This window comes from Acanthopagrus latus, chromosome 7 (genome assembly GCF_904848185.1).
Source record: "Acanthopagrus latus isolate v.2019 chromosome 7, fAcaLat1.1, whole genome shotgun sequence".
In the NCBI taxonomy this organism is placed as follows: Eukaryota; Metazoa; Chordata; class Actinopteri; order Spariformes; family Sparidae; genus Acanthopagrus; species Acanthopagrus latus.
In genome coordinates this window covers 7,425,672-7,448,662 of record NC_051045.1, presented here as the reverse complement: position 1 = coordinate 7,448,662, position 22,991 = coordinate 7,425,672, and the positions used below count along the sequence as shown (strand labels likewise).

The window sequence follows — 22,991 nt, the reverse complement described above, 5'->3', positions numbered from 1 at the left end:
TTGTCGATGTGCTTTAAGGCCCGATCCATTATCCCAGCTGTGTCATGGGTGAGTGTTCATGGTCTGCATACAACACGTGGGCCATGTAGTTTGGTATAAATTTGGCTCGTAACATTTTCTCAATTAAAAGCAAATCATTTCAAAGTCGCAATTTTGACATAATTTATAGTGAAAAACAAAAAATAGATGAATGTTTTCTCAAACTGCTTTTAGTGGCAGCACATAAATTGTACAGCTGGGCCACTGACAGTGCTTAGAGACTTGGCCTAACAGCCTAACAACATTAATTCTCAAATGATCTGACCATAAAAGACACCATAAAGCTCCGACATGAGTCTGGCTGTCCCTGTCTTCCAGCTTGCAGCACTAACCACCGCTCGCTCTGTCTGTCAAGGCTCGCAGTGCTCATACTAACGAACAAAAGCCTCATTTCATACACAAGACAATAAAACTGCACTTTGTCTGCACTGTGTGGAATATTTACTTGCATGACTGCATGTTTTGAGGTACACTTTTGCCTTGAGATGTCACTCTTGTCATTTTAGATGAAGAGGACCTGTCATCATCAGTTTGTTGTTAGGTTCTTGGAAAATTAGTCACTGCTGTTTGCTCAGTTGTTTACAGTGAGAGGCTGTCTTTTCTTTTGCAACCACATAATTTCATCCTCTCATGTCATTATCCCCTTCCTGAGGGCATCCATGGACATTCATGATTTGTTTAGTTCAAGTGAGACGATCCACTCTCATCCACATTATTCTTCACTCCATGAATTATGGGCACAACCTCCTGTTATTCCTTTCACTAAACTGATGTATGTGCTCCATGCATTTTCTTTTGTTGTTGCATTTTTTTGGGGGGAACTGACTGATGTTTGAACACAGCCTGTCACACCACAAACACCTCGTACTGCCGAGGGATGGAAAGACAACTGGAACAAGCGGCCTTAGATAGCTGTAACAAACATAAACATATCACAAGGGTGCCAATCAGCCTTGTGTCCAATAGCTGACACCCAATCCTTCTTTTTTAGGTTCCTTGCCCATAACCAGGAAGTAAGCCCTGAAGCTAGAACACTTTTTCACAGTTCACTATCTAGTTTTGTAGAAATGGGTTGGCTTTGTTGAGTCTAAAACACTTCATTTCAAGCACTCTCGTGAATGTTGGTACACCAGTTTGTGCCTTTTTTACATCAATTAATGGTGGAAAAGTCTTTAATTAAGTAAAGGAAAAGAATTTTAACGTCCTAATATCAGATCCCACCTTCTTTCTCTTCATGCTTCTTCCTTTGAAAATGTTATGGTAGTTTGCGACTCTTGCTTTTAAGGGTGCAGTCTGATACTAGGTACTTTGCTGGAAGAACTGTTGCATCTTTAAAAGTAAAAATCCCCTGCAATTTCAAAAGAAAGGGTATGCAAATACATGTGTGCCAGATATTGAGGGCTAAAAGCTTTGCGCGTGGCTGTTGCTATGGGAGTACCGATAAGCCTCAGAGCTTTTCAGATTTCTCATCGATTCGCCATCGTAGCAACAGAATCAATAAAATATTCCGCTATGAAAGGCCCCTCATTCAGGTTGTCCTCCCATCTCTTGGTAGTCGAAAGCCGAGGTTTGATCACATTATTCTGTTTAAAGTGTGACAGGCTGTGTTCTCACATCATTTAACTCTAAACGACACCCCAAAGTTGTGCCCATAATGCATTCAAGGTGTCAAGGGGATTTAAGAATAAGGTGTGATTAGTTCTTTGTCACATGCTCATGATTTACATAACATGCAAGATGCTGCGTGGTTCAAGTGTACAGAGAACTAAAGTGGTGTTTTTACAATGTCTGCGTGTGTGTGGGTGTGCGTGTGCATGCAGGGGAGAGGAGTGTCCAGCCCCCGGCCCCACAGCTGTTCCCCAATGGTAAATATGTGCTCCTCTGACTCCTCTCTCTGGGGGTCTGCGGGTGTGGGAAGTAGAGGAAGCTAACCTAGCAGACACTGATCAGGCCCATCCCCTCCCCACAGGGGCATCATCCTTCTGACCCTTGACCTCTGACCCCCTCACTCCACCTTCCTCTTCCTTCTGTGAATGCCCTCTCAATAACAAACGCTGCCCGTGTCAAACCACACCTTTTCAAAACACAGCTGCAAACAGGGAGCCTCTGAACATTACATAAAGAGGTAGAGGCTTTTACTGTATTTAATACTGTTACGTCATCTTGATATAACTAGCTACATTTACTCTAGTACTGTACTTAGGTACAGCCTTGAATGGGGCTGCAGATATCGTTTGTTGATTGATTGATGATATGGTTAATCACTCAGTCTATATATTGTTAAAGATGTATATTAATAATGCCCAGAGTTCAAAGCGAAGTCTTCAATTTGCTTATTTTGTCCAACTTGTCAGCTGCAGCTTGATTGATCTGCCAGTAGTCATCAAAAGTCCAGAACACCAACAGGTTAAGAGACCAAAGTCTTTGGTTTTATTTGTGTTTTGATACGACTGAAAGAGGTGAAATTATGCTTGCACTGTTTCAAACACACGGCCGCGGTGTTCCTAAACTCCATCATCACGGCCTATTAGCTTTGCCGAGGGAGCCAATAATGTGTCCATGATTCAGCGCTGCTTCATACAAGAGATAAAACAGAGTCCCTCTAAACTTGCCTTTTCGTGCACTTCTAATCATGTGTCCTAAAATGGTAAAAATTAATCAATTGATAACGTTATTTCGGTCCAGTTTATTCTTCTATTTTTGGGCAAAAGTAATTTGTTTCGCTACATTTGCGGTAAGATGAATGATGGAGCACATTTGAGGCGAATAAGTATAGAAACTTTTTTTTGCGTTTTCGATATCACCGAGGCTATTAAGTTCAATTTTCGAGATGAGTTGTGTGTTAATAGATACGAGGAAGATGCCAGGAAAAATAAACTCATAAATCTGCGAGGATGCATCAAACATTGAGACATCAAAGAGATTTATGATTTAATTACACCATGTAGAGGAGGAGGCTTGCTCTCAGAGGAGTAGCATGTTCAAGGTAAGAAGCAGAGCAATAATGTTTTAAGTTACTAGTTGTTACGACTGTATGCACACCGAGTTTCCCACATGCTACAATACAACAAGTCTGACCTATTTTAGGATTTTGTGTCCTAGTTTCTTATTTTTCTTTCTCAGAAGTAGAAACATTAGGAGCAAGTGAAATAATTTGCATCCTTCTTCATCAGTTTTTTTTTTTTCCCCACTGATTTCCTGTAGTACTGTACCACACTGAAACTAGCCAGATGGTTGCACCTCGAGGGAACATTAACAAACCGATCCAAATGTTTTTTATTTTTCACATCATGTGCTTTAAGTTATTGAGAGAGCATTCACCTCAGAGCTTTAGTCTGGTTTTTGTCTGATAACAACTGAACCTTTCGGAGTAACTTTTGCTCCAGTTGCATGTTTGCTGTTTGGTCAAGAAAAACACGGTATTTTCTCTCTTTAAAAAAAAACCTTCTCCCAGTGATCAGGGAAACTCTGCCTTTCTCCTTGTGAATTCCGTCCACTCACTCACCCGTTGACATATTTCGTTTGCGGTCATCATAAATGGCTGATGACAAGCGGCAATGAGGTTGCTTGTCAACAGCAGTGATCTAAGTGGAGAAGCGGTGCAGCTACAAAATCCTGTGGCTACCGTTAAAAGATTATGAACACAGTCTGAACCTCTCTGTATGAAACGTATACGGTCGAGGCTCAGCGTTTGACCAAACACCCCGACACATCACGTCGGAGAATATTTACAAAAGTCTGCCCACTGTCACTGTAATTGCCGGTCCGAACCCGGTGCGCCGTAGAAGTGGCTGGTGTGCATCCAAAACACACAAACCCACACACATACCGGAGCGTGTGTCTCAGCCCTGTCTTCACAAAACCATAATGTCAGAAATATTTCTTTGCTCTCTTAACACATGATCATTACAGTTTGGTGAGATGGCTGCCTGACTAAGCGTTTTGGAGGCATGTCCTGACACTGTCTTATCGTCTCGTCTGCCAACTGTCTCTGCTCACACTTTGCAATTATGGGAAGCCACAGTGCTGCACTCTCGAGCCTGGGTTGGGACCGGCGTATTAACTGGAAGCTCCCCCCTCCCTCCTCCTCCTCCTCCTCCTCCTCCTCCTCTCTCTCTCTGCCCGATACTCCATCATGAGCTATCATTCTCCTGTGAAGGATCAAAGGTAGCGTCTCTGCGTTCTGCCAAGCAAAGAGAGTAAACACCTGATGGAAATGGAAACACCTGAGACCACAAGAATCTATTAGCTCAGAAATATGTAAAAGTGAGTTACGTATAAGATACACGGTGGTGGATGATTATCCTCTGCACATGACATACAAGTAGAGCCAACAATAAGTAGAGATGGTGTTTTTTCTTACCTGAAACTTTCAGCTTCCTGGCGATCTCCATCTTGCCGGCTGACATTTTACTTAAAAAGTCTAAATTGACCTCTCAAGATTATGAAGAGGCCCTAATGAGCATTCATTAATATTATCATATGTGGCTACTCTGCAGTTGGCTGCTTATCCTTATTATGTGCTTAGCAATTCTACTACAATAATACAATTGGTGCAAACGTTGAAATCAATGGTATTAACTGAACACAAACTGAACACTTTTGAGGAGGAGGAAACATCCACCGGCATGTGTAGGCCTGCTGTGAACTGCAGTTTCAATACAGAACTATGTGCAGGCGACTTGAATCGTCCCTGTGTTTGTGAAAATGACTGAAATATCAAAAAGTACAAATGAAACATACAGCAGCAGCCCAGCTTTAGAAACAGTAAAAGTTAAATGTCTGTCTCAGTGTGAGCTAATGCTCCTGTTTTTCTTTCTTCTTTCTTCAGCCACACAGAATTCAAATGTCAGGCCCAAGCATAAAGCACAACCATATCAGTTCAGGGTCGCTCTCTTCCCTGACAAAATCACAACTAGCTAGAAGAGATACTGTGTCGGCAACGTGTTTACAATCGATGAATGTAAGCAATTCTCTTGGTCTACAGTGGTGTGTTTAAAAATAACCATCATCATTCATTTTAATGTCATGTTTTGTCAAAGTCACAGGGAGCTGCTGCAGAGGAGCAACAGAGCCACATGTGGCTCCAGAGCTGCAGGTTGATGAGACCCAGTATATAGACCATATTTACACGGTGGCCATTTGCCTCTGAAATCATACTCAGGGTGGAAAACCCCAAATGAGTCTACTACTGTGTTCCAGATTCTAAGTCCTGTGTGAAAATTATTATCATTCAACTGCTTCCTGACAATGGACAGTGAAAATCCAGAGGGCGTCAGGCCGTATTTCAAGGGTAAACATGATTGATAACCAGTTCGCTTTTGTTAGACAACAGCTCACATTAGAATTGAGCAGCTTGCTAGCTTACAGCACTGTTTGATAGTGTTCTTGACTTTCAGCTCACATCTTATTCAAACCTAGAAGTGAAGCAAACGAACTGTGAGCCCGACGTGGTTGAATGGTAACATCAGTTAATGTGTTACTAAATATGTTATTTTACAGTAGAGCTTGACATCAGGGGAACATGGCCACCTTGTCAATGTGATCTATTGTACAGATAGCAAGTAACTTAAATTTCCGTTCCTTGTTAATGGAACGGAAGTTGCAAAGAGTGTCGCTCGCAACAGGAATGAAAATAGAAACAGGGCATCAGGCTCAAATTGGTGGGGCGCATTGCGCTGAACAGCGCTGACAGTTTGGATGCTCCAGTAAGAAACGACAAAGTCAAGTTAATTTTGTTGCAGACGCTTACTCGTGTCACTTTTAGTTAGGACAGGGCGTTAGCTCAAAGTGACTCAGTATTTAAAGAAAATCTAAGTTATCTGCCATTTGCTACATGAGCCAACACAATACTGGTCAGACCAGACCAAGTAAGTGAACTGAATCTAGCAAATGTGTTGTAATGACTATAAATTAAATTAATCAATCGTGATATATGAATATTTCATCTTTTAAAAGTGACACCTGTTTTGCTTTGATACATAATTCCAGTCTACAGTTGAGTTTTTATTTGGAGAAAGAGCTTCAGAGAGCCTCATTATAGCTGCTGCAGGCGGTGCAGTTTTAGATTTAAGTGAAGAGGATTAGGTGTTTCCCCAAAGGGATCCTCGTTCGCTATAAAAAATTTTAAAAAACAAAAAACAAAAGCAGTGCGGCTGCATTCCCTCTTTAGTGCCACATGTGAGCTGCCGTCGCCTCGCCAGTGTGAAGTCTTCGACCAGCCCAGCTGTGTTGGCTCCCCTTTAGAGGAGCTGCTAGCCAGCTTCCTACAGCCCCATTAAAGAGAGGTGATGAGCTGTGTGGATGACCAGTTGCCTTAAAGCAAGCTAAAGGGATTGTTCCAGGTTACAAAAGTGTTTTCTTTTTTTTTTTGTTCTCAAGTGTGTGAGGTTTTCTATAAAACTGCCAGGAACTATTAAGGCAGACGGCCCTTATGTGAGAACACATTTCTCCTGTCCTGTTGCTTAAAATGAAAGTCTCAGTGAAATTTGTCACTGTCTCGAGAAGAGACCTCCGTTATCCTGTGCTGACCGACTACCTCCCCTTTTTCAAATCAGCCTGGCCAACACTGGGGCCAGGTTGCTGAAATTGCTTTTTTATCCCCCGAAATGCCTGGAAGGTTTTGTCACAACCGGGAAAAAGTGGTGGTTTTGTTCGAAATCTGTCTGGAAGTCAAACCCCTGCCCTCGTGATGGAGGGGAGACAGATGCCCTGCGGTACAAAAGGACAATTCACCTTGACCAGAGAGAAGCAAACATGCGCCAATTACAAACTTTTGCACGCACACACTCACACGGAGGTAAAAGCACATGAAACCCTGTTTTTGTCCGTGTTGATTTTAACATTTCCTAACGACTGTCTCCTTTCATTATTCACAAGCATCTCTGCAACTCCCTCACTTTTAATCTCATCCAGCTGCTGCATTTATAACTGTTCTCTATTTTTGTTTCCTCTCCATCGCTGTGTGCTTCTGAGGACCTGAAAGGGCGTTCTGCTTCATGTTTCCTGACTCAAAATGAATGCTGAATATAATAGTGTGCCTTCTCCATTTTTTTTTTTTTTTTTACTACAACACCAGTATGCATGTATGCTGTTTTGATGGGGGAGAAATAAGTAGGTCAAGACAGCATCGACGGTGTATTTTTCCACGGGGATTGTCTCACTGTGTGCTTGTTCCCCTGCAGAGACCTGTGCAGTGAACAATGGTGGCTGTGATAGCACATGTCATGATTCAGTGACAGGAGTACGCTGCAGCTGTCCTGTTGGCTTCACTCTGCAGCCGGACCGCAAGACCTGCAAAGGTAAAGCATCGCCACTCAAACTGCAGCTGTCACCATATTAATCCTCCGCCTGTCGTTCTGCCAGGCACACTGGAGCTTCTTCCTCCACCTGGAGCTCATGAGAATTATTGTCAAGCAATTTACACCGTTCGCACCCTCCCTGTTAGAACCATATCCTACCTGCGAGTTGGATTTTTTTTTTTTCTTTTGCGCTTTGTAGACTACACTATCATTGTTTTACACCCACATGTCTCCATCCTCACTGGTGCCACCAATCTTACACGACTTTCTGCTTTCCAGCTGCATATTTTAAGCATTATTTTGTCGTTCCACCAGTTGTTTTTTTTTTTTGTTTTTTTGACAGTTTTTCCACTACATTACCATCATCGTCCTTTCTGAGTTTTGGCAGAAGCATCCTCAATTCAAGCAACCTGAGTACTGCGGCAAGTTGTTATTGTATGTCTTATAACGTAAATCCCCAACTTTCGAACTAGAATTTAATCAGGAGACGTAGAAAACAAAGGCGCTGCTAATGGTCGTAATAAACGACTGTGGAGAGAATGAGGACAATCTGTGTTTCCAGAAAAGAGAGGATGGAAATCTGTCAGCCTGCTACGGCTCGTAATGTTACACTTACAAGTCTGATAAAAGTACATTGGCTTCTATTAGCTTGGTTTTGAGCGGAAACAAGAGGAAAACAAACCCAGGCAGTTCTGGCACAAGAAGACAGGGGCTCGCTGCAGGCCAGGCACTTCAGAAGAACGGAGACAAAGATGGAGCAAGGAGGGGATTATTTTATTCCGTTTCTGATGCATTTATTTCAACCAGATGACGAAGACTCCCTCAAGAGACAGACGCCTCATTTGTGACGATGATTCAGAATTGATCAGAGATTGCCAAACTTGCCAAGGCAGAGCACCATCAAAAAAAGCAGGGATGAGCACATGATATATCGATTGGGTATTGGCTGTAGAATTAAAGAGCAGAGTAATCGGAGGGAGATGGACAGTGATGATTAAGAGGCTGTACTGCCAGGAGGCTGTACTGTGCGAGAGCTGCATCCCATTACAGCCACACGCAAACTGACTTTAGCCCTTCTGAGGGCCAGTCAGGAAATCCCTAAGGCTCATTTCCAGTTTCTACAGGACCGTCATGGCCAAACACGTAACCGTCCTATTTTGAATAGTTCTGCGCTGTTAACTTAACTGCCTTTGTTCTTTCATCTCCACCTCGCTGTTCAGATTTAACAACTTTGTATTCAAGTCGAGTAAGAAAATAAAAAATGTTTTTATAGAGCGCAAAATCACAAATCACGTTGCCTCAGGGGGCTTTACAATCTGTACAGTGCAACACACCCTCTGTTTGACACCCTCTGACCCTATGTTTGAGTGAGGCAAAACTTCCTGAATAAAATCATTTTAATAGGGAGAAGAATGGAAAAAACTTTGGGAAGAGGCTGCTTCCCTCAAGATGGACAGACAGAGATGCAATAGAGCCCCATGTGTACAAATTACAGTGACAAAATGTGTAATACAGTGAGAGTAAGAGATATCCACTTTTGTAAAGCTGCTTTAATCAATATGGATTTCATTGTCCTACATTTATATGTTATGTCATTGTTTATCTGTGCTTTGCTGCAAGCTGAATTTTCCTCATTGAGACAAAAAAAGAACTGAGCTGAACACGACTACCTGTACGTTTGAAAGGCATCACACACAGTGATCAACCTCCAGAGAGTTATGACCCAACTCTGCCGTTCAGCTCGGCTCTACGAAGTGTTTCAGCGTCTTCAGTGTTTTGGTTTTCTCACCCAAAAACCTTATTTATTTAAGTCTTTCCACTGTCATCACTGCTGCTTCCAGATAAGAAAAATGGGGGTTATCCATGTTCTACATCTCATCTGAATTGTTTTCTCTGCTTACTTTTTTCAGAACAAAAAAGTTTTTGCCAGGATAACCTAAAGTTATTTACCCCTTCTTTTGGAGAGGACATTATTTTTTTTCCATTTGTTTCCTTTTTTGATCTGTGAGAACAGGTGTTATGGCAGGTGGGAAACACGTTTTTGTAAGGATTTCTTTTCTTCATTTGCCTCTCAGGACTTTGTTATAGAAACAGAGCTAAAGGAGAGTGAATATAGGACTTGACGTTCTTCAGCTGGACACAAACACGACTGCAAAAAAATTATAATGTTGCATGGTTGAATGTGTAAATTTGTTTGCTAACAAGAAAAATGTCAGTTTTGTCTTCACAGCTTGTTTCCACTGCCCCCAAGTGGCCAAAAAGCAGTTTCTAGATTAATCACCTTTCCTTATCTTTTGCGATGATTGTTTGTTTGATGCACTGACTCTTCTTGATGATTCTCTGTCCGCAGATATTGACGAGTGTCGTCTTAACAATGGGGGATGTGACCATGTGTGTCGAAACACAGTGGGCAGCTTTGAGTGCAGCTGCAAGAAAGGCTACAAGCTGCTGACCAATGAGAGAACTTGTCAAGGTAGGTGTCCCTTAACCACTTTCTAAACACATTTCCCTTTTAGAAATACCAGATTCACCCTCAACACTTTTCTTCTAATAGGCCGTGATTTTTGCATTTGTTAGGCACGGATAGTAAACCAAAAATATCCTCTTAGTGGCACAAAAATATGCTCCTTCCTGCCTGCAGAGAAGCCAAACCAGGCCTCTCTGGCTTGTTTGTCTGTTATATTTGGTGGTGGCCATCGCTCAGCAGGAGCTGGGAGGACTAGCTGCAGAACAAATAAAGAGTTTGCCATGGCTGAAACACAGGTGTGGGGAATTAGAGCTCCAAATGTTAAACCTCTGGTTCTCGGATGAATCAAGCCACTATAGAAACATCTGGTGAAAGAAGACAGGCAGGCGAGCTCAGCCTCTCTCCGAGTGGAAAAACAGATGACATGCTATTTTTTAATTCTCTTTTCTTTATTGATGTGGTCAATCAATATCCAGCCTGGTACACATCAGTGTCATGCAATAGTGCTCAGAATAGCTGCACTGAATGACACCACTGTGTCACTTTGCTTTGCAGACACTTTTTTCACGTCACTTCAAGTCTATTTTGCCTTTTTCTTATTATTTGAAGCCAAACAATGCAAAGTTTATTTTGTCCAAATAACGCAGATAACTGAGAAAATATGGTCTGTGCATGCAGGAATGTAAATCACAGCCTGTTGTCTGTGGCACCGTGCCTCAACCAACTCTGTTTGGGTGCACAGGGGCAACTTTGGAACAGCGTTGTCCTTGTTTGCTGCTGTGTGTTTTGTCTGGGGAGAAGGGCTGTGATAAAGTTCACCTCCTGTTGAGTGAGGTGTTGCCAGGCTCACACATACTCCACACTTGTGAGTCACCTGTCTGCTCCTTATCCTCTGTGCTCATTCCTTTCATTTTTCTCACCGGTGGGATGAGAGGCAGGCAGAATGAAAGCAAAACGCCTCTCAATAAAGGCTAAACTTTGTCGTAATGATTCTTTCTCCCGATTCTGGCTTAATATGCACATTCGTGATTAAAGACGTACTTGAGGGATTTAGTAGAGTCCCCATAAAGTCGGGAGGTTGCATAAGAGACAGATAATGGTCAAAATTATGCAGCAGAGACTGAGATATCCTGACTTTTTCTTTAGCCAAAAAAGGTGGCTAAAAAAATCTGGATCCTACGTTTCCCTAGATGCAACTCAAAAGTGAAATCTGGCTGTTTTGGGGCGAATAAACACAGAAGTGGTGTTGAATTCAACATTAAACAACCGCCATTGCTGATAAGAATCTATCTGATGTGACTCCAGCACAAATGTTCACAGATGGGGTAATGTTTTAAAATGTAATTCACGTTAAGTTTAGTCTTGTTTGCCGACTTCACTTTCCCAGAAGTAGCAACAAGCGACCAAGTGAAATGCACTGTTACCTTGAGATAACTTGTGGATTCCTCTGTGTCTGAACATTGTTGGAAACATTTGGAATAAAATGAAAGTAAACATCGTGACGATATTTATAACAAAGTTAGTCGTTTTTTGACATTTTAAAGCAGAATTCCTGCATATTATATCTTTAAGGTTACATCTTTTACTATGAGGCCTTCCATGCCTGGCAGTACAGCAGCATCTTCTCTACTTCTCTACTCTGTGCCTTCTGTTCGAAGCACAGGTTTCAAAAAAGGTAAAATCTTCAAGCCCATCTTGAGATAACATCAGCATGACATCACTATGAGAACTCCCTCAGAGCCACGGACGAGATTGCACATGTGTTTTCATAAGCTGATCTTCATATGCACGTTTGAATTTCCCCAGACATTATCTGTGTGTCTCAGAGGTGTTATTTTAGTAAAACAACATGTAAACACGGTCCTTCAGGCCTTGGTGTTGGGTTGTGGTGTTTGGTAACACTTAAAGAGACGTGCGCTGTCTCCCCGAGGTGTTGAGATGTATAAACTGAACTCTGGGTTTATCTTGGTTTAAACAGTCATGGTGTTTCCCTGCTGTCGGTGGACCATGGCCCATAAGTCAAGATGGGGCATGTCTGCTGATCCCCTGCCAGCATTCCTCCACCCTCAACACCCTCCGCAGTCTCCCTCTCATCTCCTTTCGCACTCCTAATCCATATGAGGGCACTCAGCGAGATGTTCATCAGATGTCATGTTTTCTCCAGAGGGGAACATCTATGATAGAGCTCCTATCTGTTCTGTATAAACAACAGTGACCTTTTCTTTGTTTCTGTCAAACTCATTTACCTCCCCTGGATTTTATGTTGCGCAAAAGGTGGAGGTTAAAGTGATACGCTGACAGACAGATCTGTGAGTGGGCAGATGGGGTGAAAAAGGAGAGGAAAATAATTGATGGGACCTCTGATTTGTTATTTCCAGCGTAAGCGATATCACTGTTCTTACTTTATCTTTCCATGGTCCCCTGCACGTACGTCGCATCATAATGCATTCTCGCCCACCCACTGCATACTTCACCTTATCTGCCTGGTAAATAAGGGTTGTAGTATCTGGAGTCCCAGATGTCTTCACACATCTACTCTGCAGCGTGGCACAGCACAAAACTACATAATGATAAGTTGCAGATCGACTTCTGGCGTCGCTTATTGCAACATTTTTGGAGGGTAAACTCACCATGCCTAATTCCCAGAGGGTTTCAGACTCCTCGCTTCAAAGTGTGCTGAGCAAAGTTTATGCTTAATATGCCAGAAACAATCACTTTTGCAATCCCTCATGCAGCGTGTACAAGCCCATGCTGCTCTCATCTGCCACTGCTGTTATGAATCTCCTGGGGCCATCGGGGGGGGACAGACAGCGAGGACTTATGAGTTTGTTCTTGTAAACGTTTTCCATCTTTATTTGTGCTCTCGAACCATCAGCTTCTAAAGGATTCTTTGAGTTAGTCAAACTTCAAGTGTGGTTGATTTTTCTTTTTCGTAGAGGTGGATCTTTAATTTAAACCTTTTGAACATCAACCTGAGGGTCTCATCCAAAGCCTGTGTGCTCTTTTGTGAACTGATCAATGGCTGCATTAAGCTTTCAATCCCAGCACATTCTCATCTTCTTGCCTGCCAATTTACCCTCAATCACTTTTTTCATTGTCAGCTGTATTCTGCATAAAGGATTAGCCTTGGTGTGAATATGCAGACATTTTGTGCCTGTGCTGTACAACTATGTAGGATTTGTGCAGGTAGTTATCAATCTCTTTTCTTGGTTTTCTTCAAGGTAACCCATTATTCAACTGAACTCCAGTAATTGCTGCAAAATACCTGCGTCATCTGTTTGAAGGTGACTGGCGCTGTCTCATAACCCAGAGGAGGCTCAGATATGCCAGATGAAAGCGTGATATTCCTGGGAAAATCCTGGGAACCTTTCTTATATTAGCCAATTAAAAAAATCCAGCAGTGTTACAGCACATCCCCGTTTTCACCCAGCATGCGCTGCCTGGGCTTGACACAGATTATTGCTGACATTAAAGGAAACCTTGATCATAATAAAACCAAATGTCATCCCTCTCCTGTAGCTTCATGTATCAATCCCTGTGTTTGAGCCTGTGACATTTAGGCCACTTATCAGGATGCACGTGTAAGAGAGCAGAAAAGCTCTGTGAGATAAGACAAAGGCTACTGACGGGCAGGAAGGAGCGGGTGCAATGTGGATTTGTAGCTGTGATAAGGCTGACAGGGTCACAAGGACCAAAGACACTGAAAGCAGGTTTTGTCTCATCTGCACCTGACAGATCTCAATCTAAATACTGCAATGATCTTTTTTTTTTTCTTTTTTTTACATTCTTTTTATTTCAGTTCAATGAAAAGTTGTTATAACCTTACGGTAACTGATGGCATCCTTATACCGTGGAGTATATGTCTCTACTTAGTCTAAGGATAGTGTGATATGTGCCTTGACATTATCCAGAAAATGTCCCCAGTTTTATTGTAGTTTTTTGCTGATCCTTTCAGAGAGTATCTTACATTTTCAAGTTTGAGAAAGTAAAGTTCTTCCTTGACCCAGTGTGTAAATGTTTCTGGTTTACAGTCCTCCTATCTGATCAAAATCAGCCGTGTGGACAGGAGCGTGAGGGATCATTATTTTCTAGAATAATTTTTAAACACATCAGAACAGGAGAATGCAACGCTATGATGACAATTATGGTGATCTAAAAAAACAGACTGGGTCATTGATTGTATAGTTCAGAAGAGAGAAAGGAAAGTGATTGGCAGGTTCTATAAGGAGAGAGAAAAAAAAAACTGCATTTGAGCTCCTATTATCAGGTCGAAAGCAGAAGTTCTTTCGCCTCCTGCTGTGGCAGCTTGTTATTTCAGAATACTTTGAAACATGCCATTTCAGTGCATTGAAATCGAAAACTGCATGCTCCGGGAGGTCAACAGCTATACCAGCTAAGAAACAAAAATTGTCTTCCTCTCAAAAGACCCCACCACCACCCCCTCTTTTTTTGTTGTTGTTGTGACATGTGATTTGACCCATCGCAATTCATGACAAACAATGAATACAATACAGCACCAAAGACGAAAACGGGAAAATGTGCCGTGATGGGCGGACGGAAGTTTCCTGTGTTGTAATCGGCTGAACAGTTTGAAGAGTCTCTAACAGCTTGTCCTTCTCTCTACACAGACATTGATGAATGCTCTTTCGACCGCGCCTGCGACCACTTCTGTGTCAACTACGCCGGCACCTTCCAGTGCATCTGTCATAAAGGCTACGTCCTCTACGGCCTCGCACACTGTGGAGGTGAGCCAGCACGTCTGTTCTTGAATTTCCTGTCTGTCTTTCTGTCTCTCTCTCTCTCCGCATCCGACACGTCTTTAAAAATATAACTACGCTTGAAAAAAATTATTAATGTTCATTTGAATTTCGACTGACAGCTTACATAAAGCTCTGTGTTTATCAAAGGACCATAACACATATTTTTACATAATACATGCCAAAATAAACTTCAGACAACTGCTGCATCAATTTCCAAAGTATGCTTTAGTCTTCTAGTTTGGATTCCTGTCTTTTCAAGCAGTGATTTCTTTAAATCATGTTAGTGTCGTGGCTCCAAGGATTATTAATGTCAGTCAGATGGTCGACTGAAATAGCTCAACAACTATTATGATGGATTGCAGTGAAATTACCATAAGTATACAGTCTCCAGAGGCTGAATCCTGACTTTGGTGATGCCCTAACTCTTCCTCTAGCGCCACCATGACTGATAATTGTGGCAACAACTGCTGATTCAATTATCATCACATTCAAAACATTCATGGTCATGATCCCCAGGATGACTTGTAATATGCACAGTGATCCCTTCATATTTATTGTAACACAGTCTTCATGGTTGTCCAGTACTTTTGTTTATGTTTGATGATTATCATTATGTCACTCCCTTTTGTTCTTTGTGTTTAGCTCTAATTAGCAAATGCTAACATGCTTAACTAAGATGGTAAACATGGTTGAAGCTGCAATATGTAGACCTAAGAGTGGCCACCAACACTAAGGGGGCAACATATCACCAGAGTCACTGCTAGCTCCTGCTAACTGTAACTGCTGCTAGCTAGTCAGCTGAGATGAAGTGGAGCTAGCTGTCCGGACTGGGAGTTCGGAGCACCCATGAGTCTAACAAGGAAAATCTGGATACACTCCTGTAAAACTCTGCTCAGTGGCACATGAAGCCAAAAAACTCAACTTCTCGGGCATAAAATTGTCCAAATCCTTCACGTTGTGGGGCCCATAGAGCGGCACTGTAGAGACTTCTGATGGTTGAGCCGGCTAACTACCAGTTTAAGTTGAAAAGGGATGAAATTATTTAATCATGCAGCTTTTCTAGACTTTCCAAATCAAATTATGATTGTGAAATGAGTCATTTCGCGGGAGTAATTATGCTCAAAACAATTTTTCCACAATTTCTTTTGCAAAAGAAAGTGTAAATATGCTTATGGGGAAAAGTAGTTTTTGGCCCCGGTGCATCACTTGATGTTGTAATTAAACAGTGTTGCCACTACAAAAAACTGGCTTCAAAGCCTGGCACTCTTTCTGAGGGCTTGGGAGCTCTGGGGGACTGTTGGAGTCAACACTGCTAGCACCGGGTCTGATCCACATGTAACATATAGACCTCGTTCTGTTGATAATACCCTTGAAACATTAGCTGATTGTCATTGACAATGGTGTTAGCATTCAGCTCGAAGCATGCTTTAAAATCAACTGAACTAGTTGACTTGGAACATCTTGAAAGGTAATCTATCGAAGTATCAGCATATAGAGGTCTTATTACCACACTGGAGACTTGAGTGTTGCCTAGTAAAGAAACAAACAAATCAGCGTTACTGTTTTTTGTTGTTTTTTTTTAAATTAATTTTTAAGTCACTCAAATCTCAGCAAAATGTGGAAAAGTCCCTGCACACACCTGCGTTCTTATGATAACTAAATGTAAAGTGAGTCTTATGGATTACACATCTGAAGCCATTTTTTAAGTTCCTGCAAGTTGATTTTCAAATGGACTGAAATGAGCTGAAACAGGTTGATGCCTGGGAGGCAGGAAAATCAATCTGGGAACATACGCTACACTCGCCAGTGATGTAAAGGGTAGACTATTTGTGCTGTAGTTAATGGACTAAAACATGAAAAACAGCACTTGTGGTCCTTCAAGGTGAAGTATGACCATGTTCATCAAGCATTAGCAGGTACCTACTGTACGCTGGTGTGGAACAGATAGCAGAAACAGCCTTTGGTGTCAGGAGGAGGTGTGTGGGGGCGCGTCAGATCTGCCTGGCAGGCACCAAGAGGCCCGCCAGAGCACATCAGGGTGTTGCAGCGTCCCTTTGATGGAGTGTGTATCACCAGTTAGGATCTGCTGCTGTCTCCAGCGCCCCAGGGCCTCACAGTAGTTCTGGGAGAGACGCAGAGGCAGCATATGTACTTGAAATACATAGCTGCGCAGTGATTTGTTCTGCGCTTTTTGTGTCTGTAGTTTGACAGGTCTACTGATCAGGAATGTTGCAACAGAATGTAGAATGAGGAATGTTGCTTAGACTAGTAACGTGAATGTGACCACGGGGTCTGCAGAAAGCAACAGTGAGTGCAGTTAAAATGTAAGGCAGACTGTATTCCTGCAACACGTTCACCTGTTGGGTGTTGTCTTTCTTTCTTCTTGCGGTCACTGACTCCATCACTGCTGTTTCTTTTTTATGCAAGTACATACTGGCAGCGGGAAAAATAACAGGAATAACTTATGTACAAAACTCGTACAAACGATCTAGCAGAACAACCACCAGACGGCGCCGCTCAGAGTCAAATTGGTCTGGCATGGACCTCCAGTTTTCCCTGACCCCCGTCCAGCTCACATTTAATTCTTGTCACCTGTAGATTATTATGCAGTTGCAATTGTAAAAATGATCGACTTATTTATTGGTGAATTACTATTTTCCAGTTGTAGGGCCGCTTGGAATTTTTTTCTGGTTATCCAGTGTTTTTTTTCTCTGTCTCTTTTTCTTGGACTGTCTGCTTTTATTACTTTGTGCGTACATATATTTCTTGCTCCCCGTAGCTGTCCTGACCTGTCTTATACTGGCGTATTTTTTGTTTTTTATGGATGCAACAAGAGATGAAACTCGATCCAGATCCAGATCAATCCATTACCGGCCCAGCAATAAATTCCTTCTTTTTGAAGCTCACAAAAATGCTTAAAACTGAGTTGGAGAGATGGCGGAGATATTCTTTTGTATGGCATTGCTTTTTATTTCATCCCTCTCGTATGTATGTTTAGAGTTACACAGACTGTATTTCAGAAGGGTCTGAGAGGTTCATGGGATCCAAGCAGCTGCATTAGCTGTCAGTCCAGGTAATAAAAGCACCAGAATTGGATTTGTAAGGGCTTCCACTCACATGATGGACTGTGATCAGGCCACACTGAGTTGCTGAGAGGGGAGAAGATGGTCAGGCGTAAATGACTCTCTATACCATTGTGGAGTGAGCCGGTGATGAATGATTTCCCCTCGCTTTTCATCGGCGCTGTCGGAACTGTTAGATAACCCCAGAGATTTACGGCGCTCCCTGTTGTACTCGCTCACTCCCGGCCATAACCAAGGTTATGTTATTCCCTGTGCGGTTTATCAAGCAAAATATAGCTGCCAAACAATCCAGAAAGCTGCGCTCAGTGTTTAACAATAGACTCACCCTAAACAAACCCAATTAGGTCACTGACCTGCTGTCAAGCATTGTGCTGAGGCCTGTCAACATTCCTCCCAAGTGAGAGTATATCCAGCCATTCTCCCTCCCAGCTAGCAAAACAATCCGCTCATTTTTTGCTTATCTGGTATGAAAATAGACTCGCAGCAGTCGTGGCTAAATGCTTTGTGTTTTTGAATTTACCTCGTCTGGTCCAGCCAAATGCATGTATACATAGATCTAAGAAAGTTTAATCCCGCAAAACCCACAGAGAGTCTAAGGTGGACTTTGAGCCGTCCAGGAAATTCCTCTTTAAATAAGTCATGCTACAGCGTTGTTTAGACTGGGAGGCGCTGATGCCGATGAATAAGCACACAAAAGCGATTAAAATTTAACAAAACATTTCAATAATCGCCCCAACACATCCCTAAATTCCTCCACAATACACAAAGCAGTTGTTGAGTCTAAATGTCAGTTTGTGCTGTTTGCTCTGTCCTTATTATTTCCTGACTCATCTCCACTTCGCTTCTGTAAGAACACGCCAAAAGAAAAAAAAAAAAAAAAAAAACGATCTGGAGAAAGGTCACAATACAATCTTTTCGGTTACATTTCGAGGAAAAAGGAAGTCAAAACAAGAAGAGGCAGATGAGCTCCGCTGCCATCAGATGTTCATTAGCGTCCTTTGTCCTTTATATTGAGTGCTTTGATGCAGAGGATAAGCAGCACATCTCTCACAACGATTTCCAAGCAGCTCTGGCTAGACGTCGGCGCAGGGCTGTTGATGAAGTCATCATCTTCTTCAGGGAGTGCAGAGGCACGCAGACTGTTTTTATTCAGGGTGAATAATTGAATGAGACAAGGAAGAGCATTTCATATCAGCAGGCCAGATCATCAATCACTGCCATTATCTGTGCGTCTGTCTCTCGGTGTCTCCGCTGCTTGTCCGCGGCTCTACTCACTAAACTAATTTTCTGTCTGGCGTCAATGGCAGCCAGCCTTGCATCTGGATGCCGGATGCTTTTTAGCAGTTTCAGATCAGCGTGTGTTTGAAAAGTGATTATAATTTACTGCTTGCCACGAGTCTTCCGCGCTGAAGAGCAAAAGAAGTTTTGCCCGTGAAATTGAATGTGGCGACATCAAAACGGGGGAGTCACTTCTGTTTACACGCCAGCACATTAATCTTCCCACACTGTGACTCTCTGACAGGACAAAGTGAGCTGACCCCTCAGGAACTCCCAGTCACAGCTGTGCCTTTCGCTAATACTCCAGATCCTCTGTCAGTTCAACAGAACTGACTCCAGAGTTTTTATTTTTAGTAGTTTTACCACAGTAATTCTCTCCTGGTCTCTGATCTAATCCTCGTCAATAAAAATCCTTTTTCTTCCCGCCTGTGTTTGAAATCTAATTGTGAACAGTTTGTCCTTTCAGCGATGCATCTGCACATCCAATAATTTGTCTATTTGTCAATATATTTATTCGCAGATATTGATGAATGCAGTATAAACCGTGGAGGATGTAAATACGGCTGCATCAACACGCTGGGGAGCTATGAGTGTACCTGTCCACCAGGGTACAAGCTGCACTGGAACAGAAAAGATTGTGTTGGTATGAAGCAGCACTGCCCTCTTGTGGTTGTTTCACCTACACACACACACACACACACACACTCTTTGCAGGAAGCGTCTCGATGATCTGCCCTCACTGACTCTGCTCTCTGTGTGATCCTCAGTATGTTTTATTCTCCCCCTCAGAGCTGGTGAAGTGTCCTCCTGGTCTCGTAGCACCAAAGGCCACTCTGACCTGCAGCAAGACGGGCAAGAAAGAGAGCTGCTCTCTTACCTGTGCCTCTAAGGCTCACTATCTGGCAGGTATGTGACCCACGGTCGAGATACAACAACGGGAGTCTTTTTTTTTTTTTTTTTTTTTTTAAATCCAAAACCTTTAAACTTTATCTCTATGTGTGACCTTTTGCAGAGTCTGACAGCAGCTACTCAGTCAGTTGTGGGATCCCCATCTTCAGAGGGAAGTCCCCTGCCAGGCTCAACTCCAGCAGCAGTCAGAGCTGCATAGGTTCGCTGCCCTCCAGATTCCTCTGATCAGACACTTTTGTGAGACAGTCCAGTCTGTCGATGACAACTTCACAGACAGCCTGTTTTTGTTGTGATGTTGCAATGTGCTCCTACCCACTGTGCTGTGTTTGTGTGTAGAGACTTTGGCCCCTCCAGTGAAGCAGACGGCGTCTTTCAAGATCAAAAACGCCAAGTGTCACCTGCACCCAAAGCTGACCGGCAGGACGGAGGACAGAGGACGCACACTTGGACCAGGTGAGTCTTAGTCATTCAGTTCAAGTACATGACATAAAAAGGAACACAGAACATTATGAGAACATTATGAGAGGCTATTTGCTATTTTCCTCACACGATGTGATGTCATGTTGTCCACAGGAGGCGGGCAGCCCTGCAGCAACTGCCTGGTGACATTTGTCAACCTCAAATGTGACTCCTCAAAGAAAGCTAAAGGGCGCCGTGCTCGAAACCCCGCAAACAAAGAGGTGACACGCATCACTTTAGAGCTGGAGGCTGAGGTCAAACCTGGAGACACCACAGGTCAGTCAAATGCAACGATATACTTCCTGTACTGACCTTGTGATGTGTGACTGTAACTGAAACCCAGTCTGTTTAATTTCCCCCATAACCAGGGAGTTGCAATCTCAGCTGCCTCAGACAGCGCATGGAGAAGCAGGTCAAGACGTACATCAAGGCTCTTAAGAAGTCCATCAACCAGGAGCGCTTCCTGATCCGAGTTGCTGGTTTGGAATACGAGGTGGCCCAAAAACTTCCTCAGGTCGCTCCCATTCAGGAGAACTGTGGTCCGGGCTGGGAGAGGGACAGTGGACGATGTGGTAAGACCGGAGAGCCGGATTGGAGTTATTCTTACTGTGATGTCGAAATGATTTCGATTTGAGAACTATAAGAATAACGGAAGTCTCACAAATTAAACTTCTGTCGACTTATATCTGTGTCCACAAATCAAAGAGATGTTCAGTTCACCGTCATAGATGAGTAAAGAAACCAGAAAACATTAATATTTCAGAAGCTGGACTCAGATAATTTTGATTTATTTTCTTTTAGAAAAATACTAAAACTAATAGATTAAGCATTTCAACTTTGCAGCTCCATTTACGTTCTATTATACACATGTACCTAAAGAATGTTTAATGAAGTTTAATGGGGATCTCTGCTTTGAACAAATGTTTTGACCTAAAAATTGGCCAGAAAACATTCATATTTTAGACGCTGGAATCAGAGAATATTAATTTGATTTGATTAATTAACTGAACGATCAAAACAGTTGGAGTTTCATTTAAAGCAGTGAACTAATGGATTTATCAATCAAAATTTGGAGCTCAAACTACAGTTTGTTGTACTAGTGTCCCTGATAAAGTGGCCACGGGGTGTGACCTGTGATGCATACCTAGCTGAAGTGAAGCGTGTCATCTCTGACTGAAGCCGTTGTGGATATTCTCTCAGTCAGATGCTTGCCGGGGTCTTACTACCACGGTGAGCAGGAGCGTTGCGTCCAGTGTCCGCCCGGCACTTTCCAGGAGAAAGAGGGGCAGCTGGCCTGCGACCTCTGCCCCGGCAGTGACGGCCACGGGCCTGTCGGGGCGCGAAACATCTCCTCCTGCGCAGGTACTGTGAAGGCCCAGAGACGATGCTCTACATAAATCTCTGATCTATTGATGTGTCCTTAATCAAACCTCTCTCCATTGTCTACTAGGCCAATGTCCAACAGGGTATTTCTCCAGCGATGGGTTCAAACCTTGTCAGCCGTGCCCTCAGGGCGCCTACCAACCAGATCTGGGACGGACCCTGTGCTTCCCCTGTGGGGGAGGCTTGAGCACCAAGCGGGAAGGTGCCAGTTCCTTCCATGATTGTGAAGTCAAAGGTCGGTTTGTGCGCCAAAAAAAGGAAAATACACTCTAAAAATCTGCAACACCTTCCCCACGTAATGTGGATCTTCATTCCTCCTCTACAGTTCAGTGTTCTCCGGGTCATTACTACAACACCACAGTTCACCGGTGTATCCGCTGCCCAGTGGGGACGTATCAGACAGAGTTTAGACAGAACTACTGTATTTCCTGCCCCGGGAATACCACCACTGATTTCGATGGTGCCACAAGTGTCTCGCAGTGCAAGAGTGAGTGTGAAAATTACTGTTTTGTGTTTTATTTAATGTCTCAACCATGACCTGGAAACTAAATTAATTTTGTTTGTGTGCGTCTAGACAGGCAATGCGGTGGCGAGATGGGTGAATTCATGGGTTACATTGAGTCACCTAACTATCCCGGTAATTACCCCGCCAATGTGGAGTGTATTTGGAACATCAACCCACCCAGCAAGCGCAAGATCCTAATCGTGGTGCCGGAGATTTTCCTGCCCTCAGAGGACGAGTGTGGCGATGTGCTGGTTATGAGGAAGAACTGTGAGTGCTTCTTTTTCCGGTTGTTGGTTCAATGGAATTCAGTGTTTATACTGCGAGGTGATTGCGCCATACAAGGAGCTGCACTGAAAACCTGATTAGTCACCAAAGTCCTCTCTGTGCCTCTGCAAGGGTCGGCCACATCCATCACCACCTACGAGACATGTCAGACGTACGAGCGGCCCATCGCCTTCACAGCTCGCTCCAGACGTCTCTGGATTAACTTCAAGTCCAACGAGGCCAACAGCGCCCGGGGCTTTCAGATCCCCTATGTTACATATGATGGTATGTAGCTCATTTATCACACCTGCCAGCTGTTACTATAAACTGTCACATCTAGGAGTTTATTATTTTATTTATTTACATCAAGTGGTAACAAGCCATGCGGATGGTGTTGGTTTTAATTGTCAGCTTCTGAGATAAAACACAAAACAATGGAGGAGAATGAAAAAAGAAAGTTCAATAGTTCAATTCACTATTTGAAAAAAATATATAGACATTGAATATATATCATAATATATACTTAGAATATTACTTATGTAA

General features: G+C 42.9%; 1 protein-coding gene across 2 annotated transcripts in view; it reads left to right on the top strand.

The window, feature by feature from the left end:
* scube3 (signal peptide, CUB domain, EGF-like 3) overlaps positions 1 to 22,991 on the top strand; it is an 83,811-nt gene that overhangs the window by 55,941 nt on the left and 4,879 nt on the right. The window contains exons 7-21 of one of the 2 annotated variants that reach the window (XM_037102992.1): positions 1,860 to 1,904; positions 7,224 to 7,340; positions 9,691 to 9,813; positions 14,436 to 14,552; positions 19,449 to 19,571; positions 19,718 to 19,834; positions 19,941 to 20,036; positions 20,174 to 20,290; positions 20,411 to 20,572; positions 20,665 to 20,868; positions 21,497 to 21,658; positions 21,747 to 21,914; positions 22,005 to 22,166; positions 22,254 to 22,451; positions 22,581 to 22,733. In XM_037102992.1, coding sequence (XP_036958887.1) covers positions 1,860 to 1,904; positions 7,224 to 7,340; positions 9,691 to 9,813; positions 14,436 to 14,552; positions 19,449 to 19,571; positions 19,718 to 19,834; positions 19,941 to 20,036; positions 20,174 to 20,290; positions 20,411 to 20,572; positions 20,665 to 20,868; positions 21,497 to 21,658; positions 21,747 to 21,914; positions 22,005 to 22,166; positions 22,254 to 22,451; positions 22,581 to 22,733 — 2,064 coding nt within the window. The remainder of the gene's footprint in view (positions 1 to 1,859; positions 1,905 to 7,223; positions 7,341 to 9,690; positions 9,814 to 14,435; positions 14,553 to 19,448; positions 19,572 to 19,717; positions 19,835 to 19,940; positions 20,037 to 20,173; positions 20,291 to 20,410; positions 20,573 to 20,664; positions 20,869 to 21,496; positions 21,659 to 21,746; positions 21,915 to 22,004; positions 22,167 to 22,253; positions 22,452 to 22,580; positions 22,734 to 22,991) is intronic. The other variant, XM_037102994.1, reaches the window with a different exon arrangement.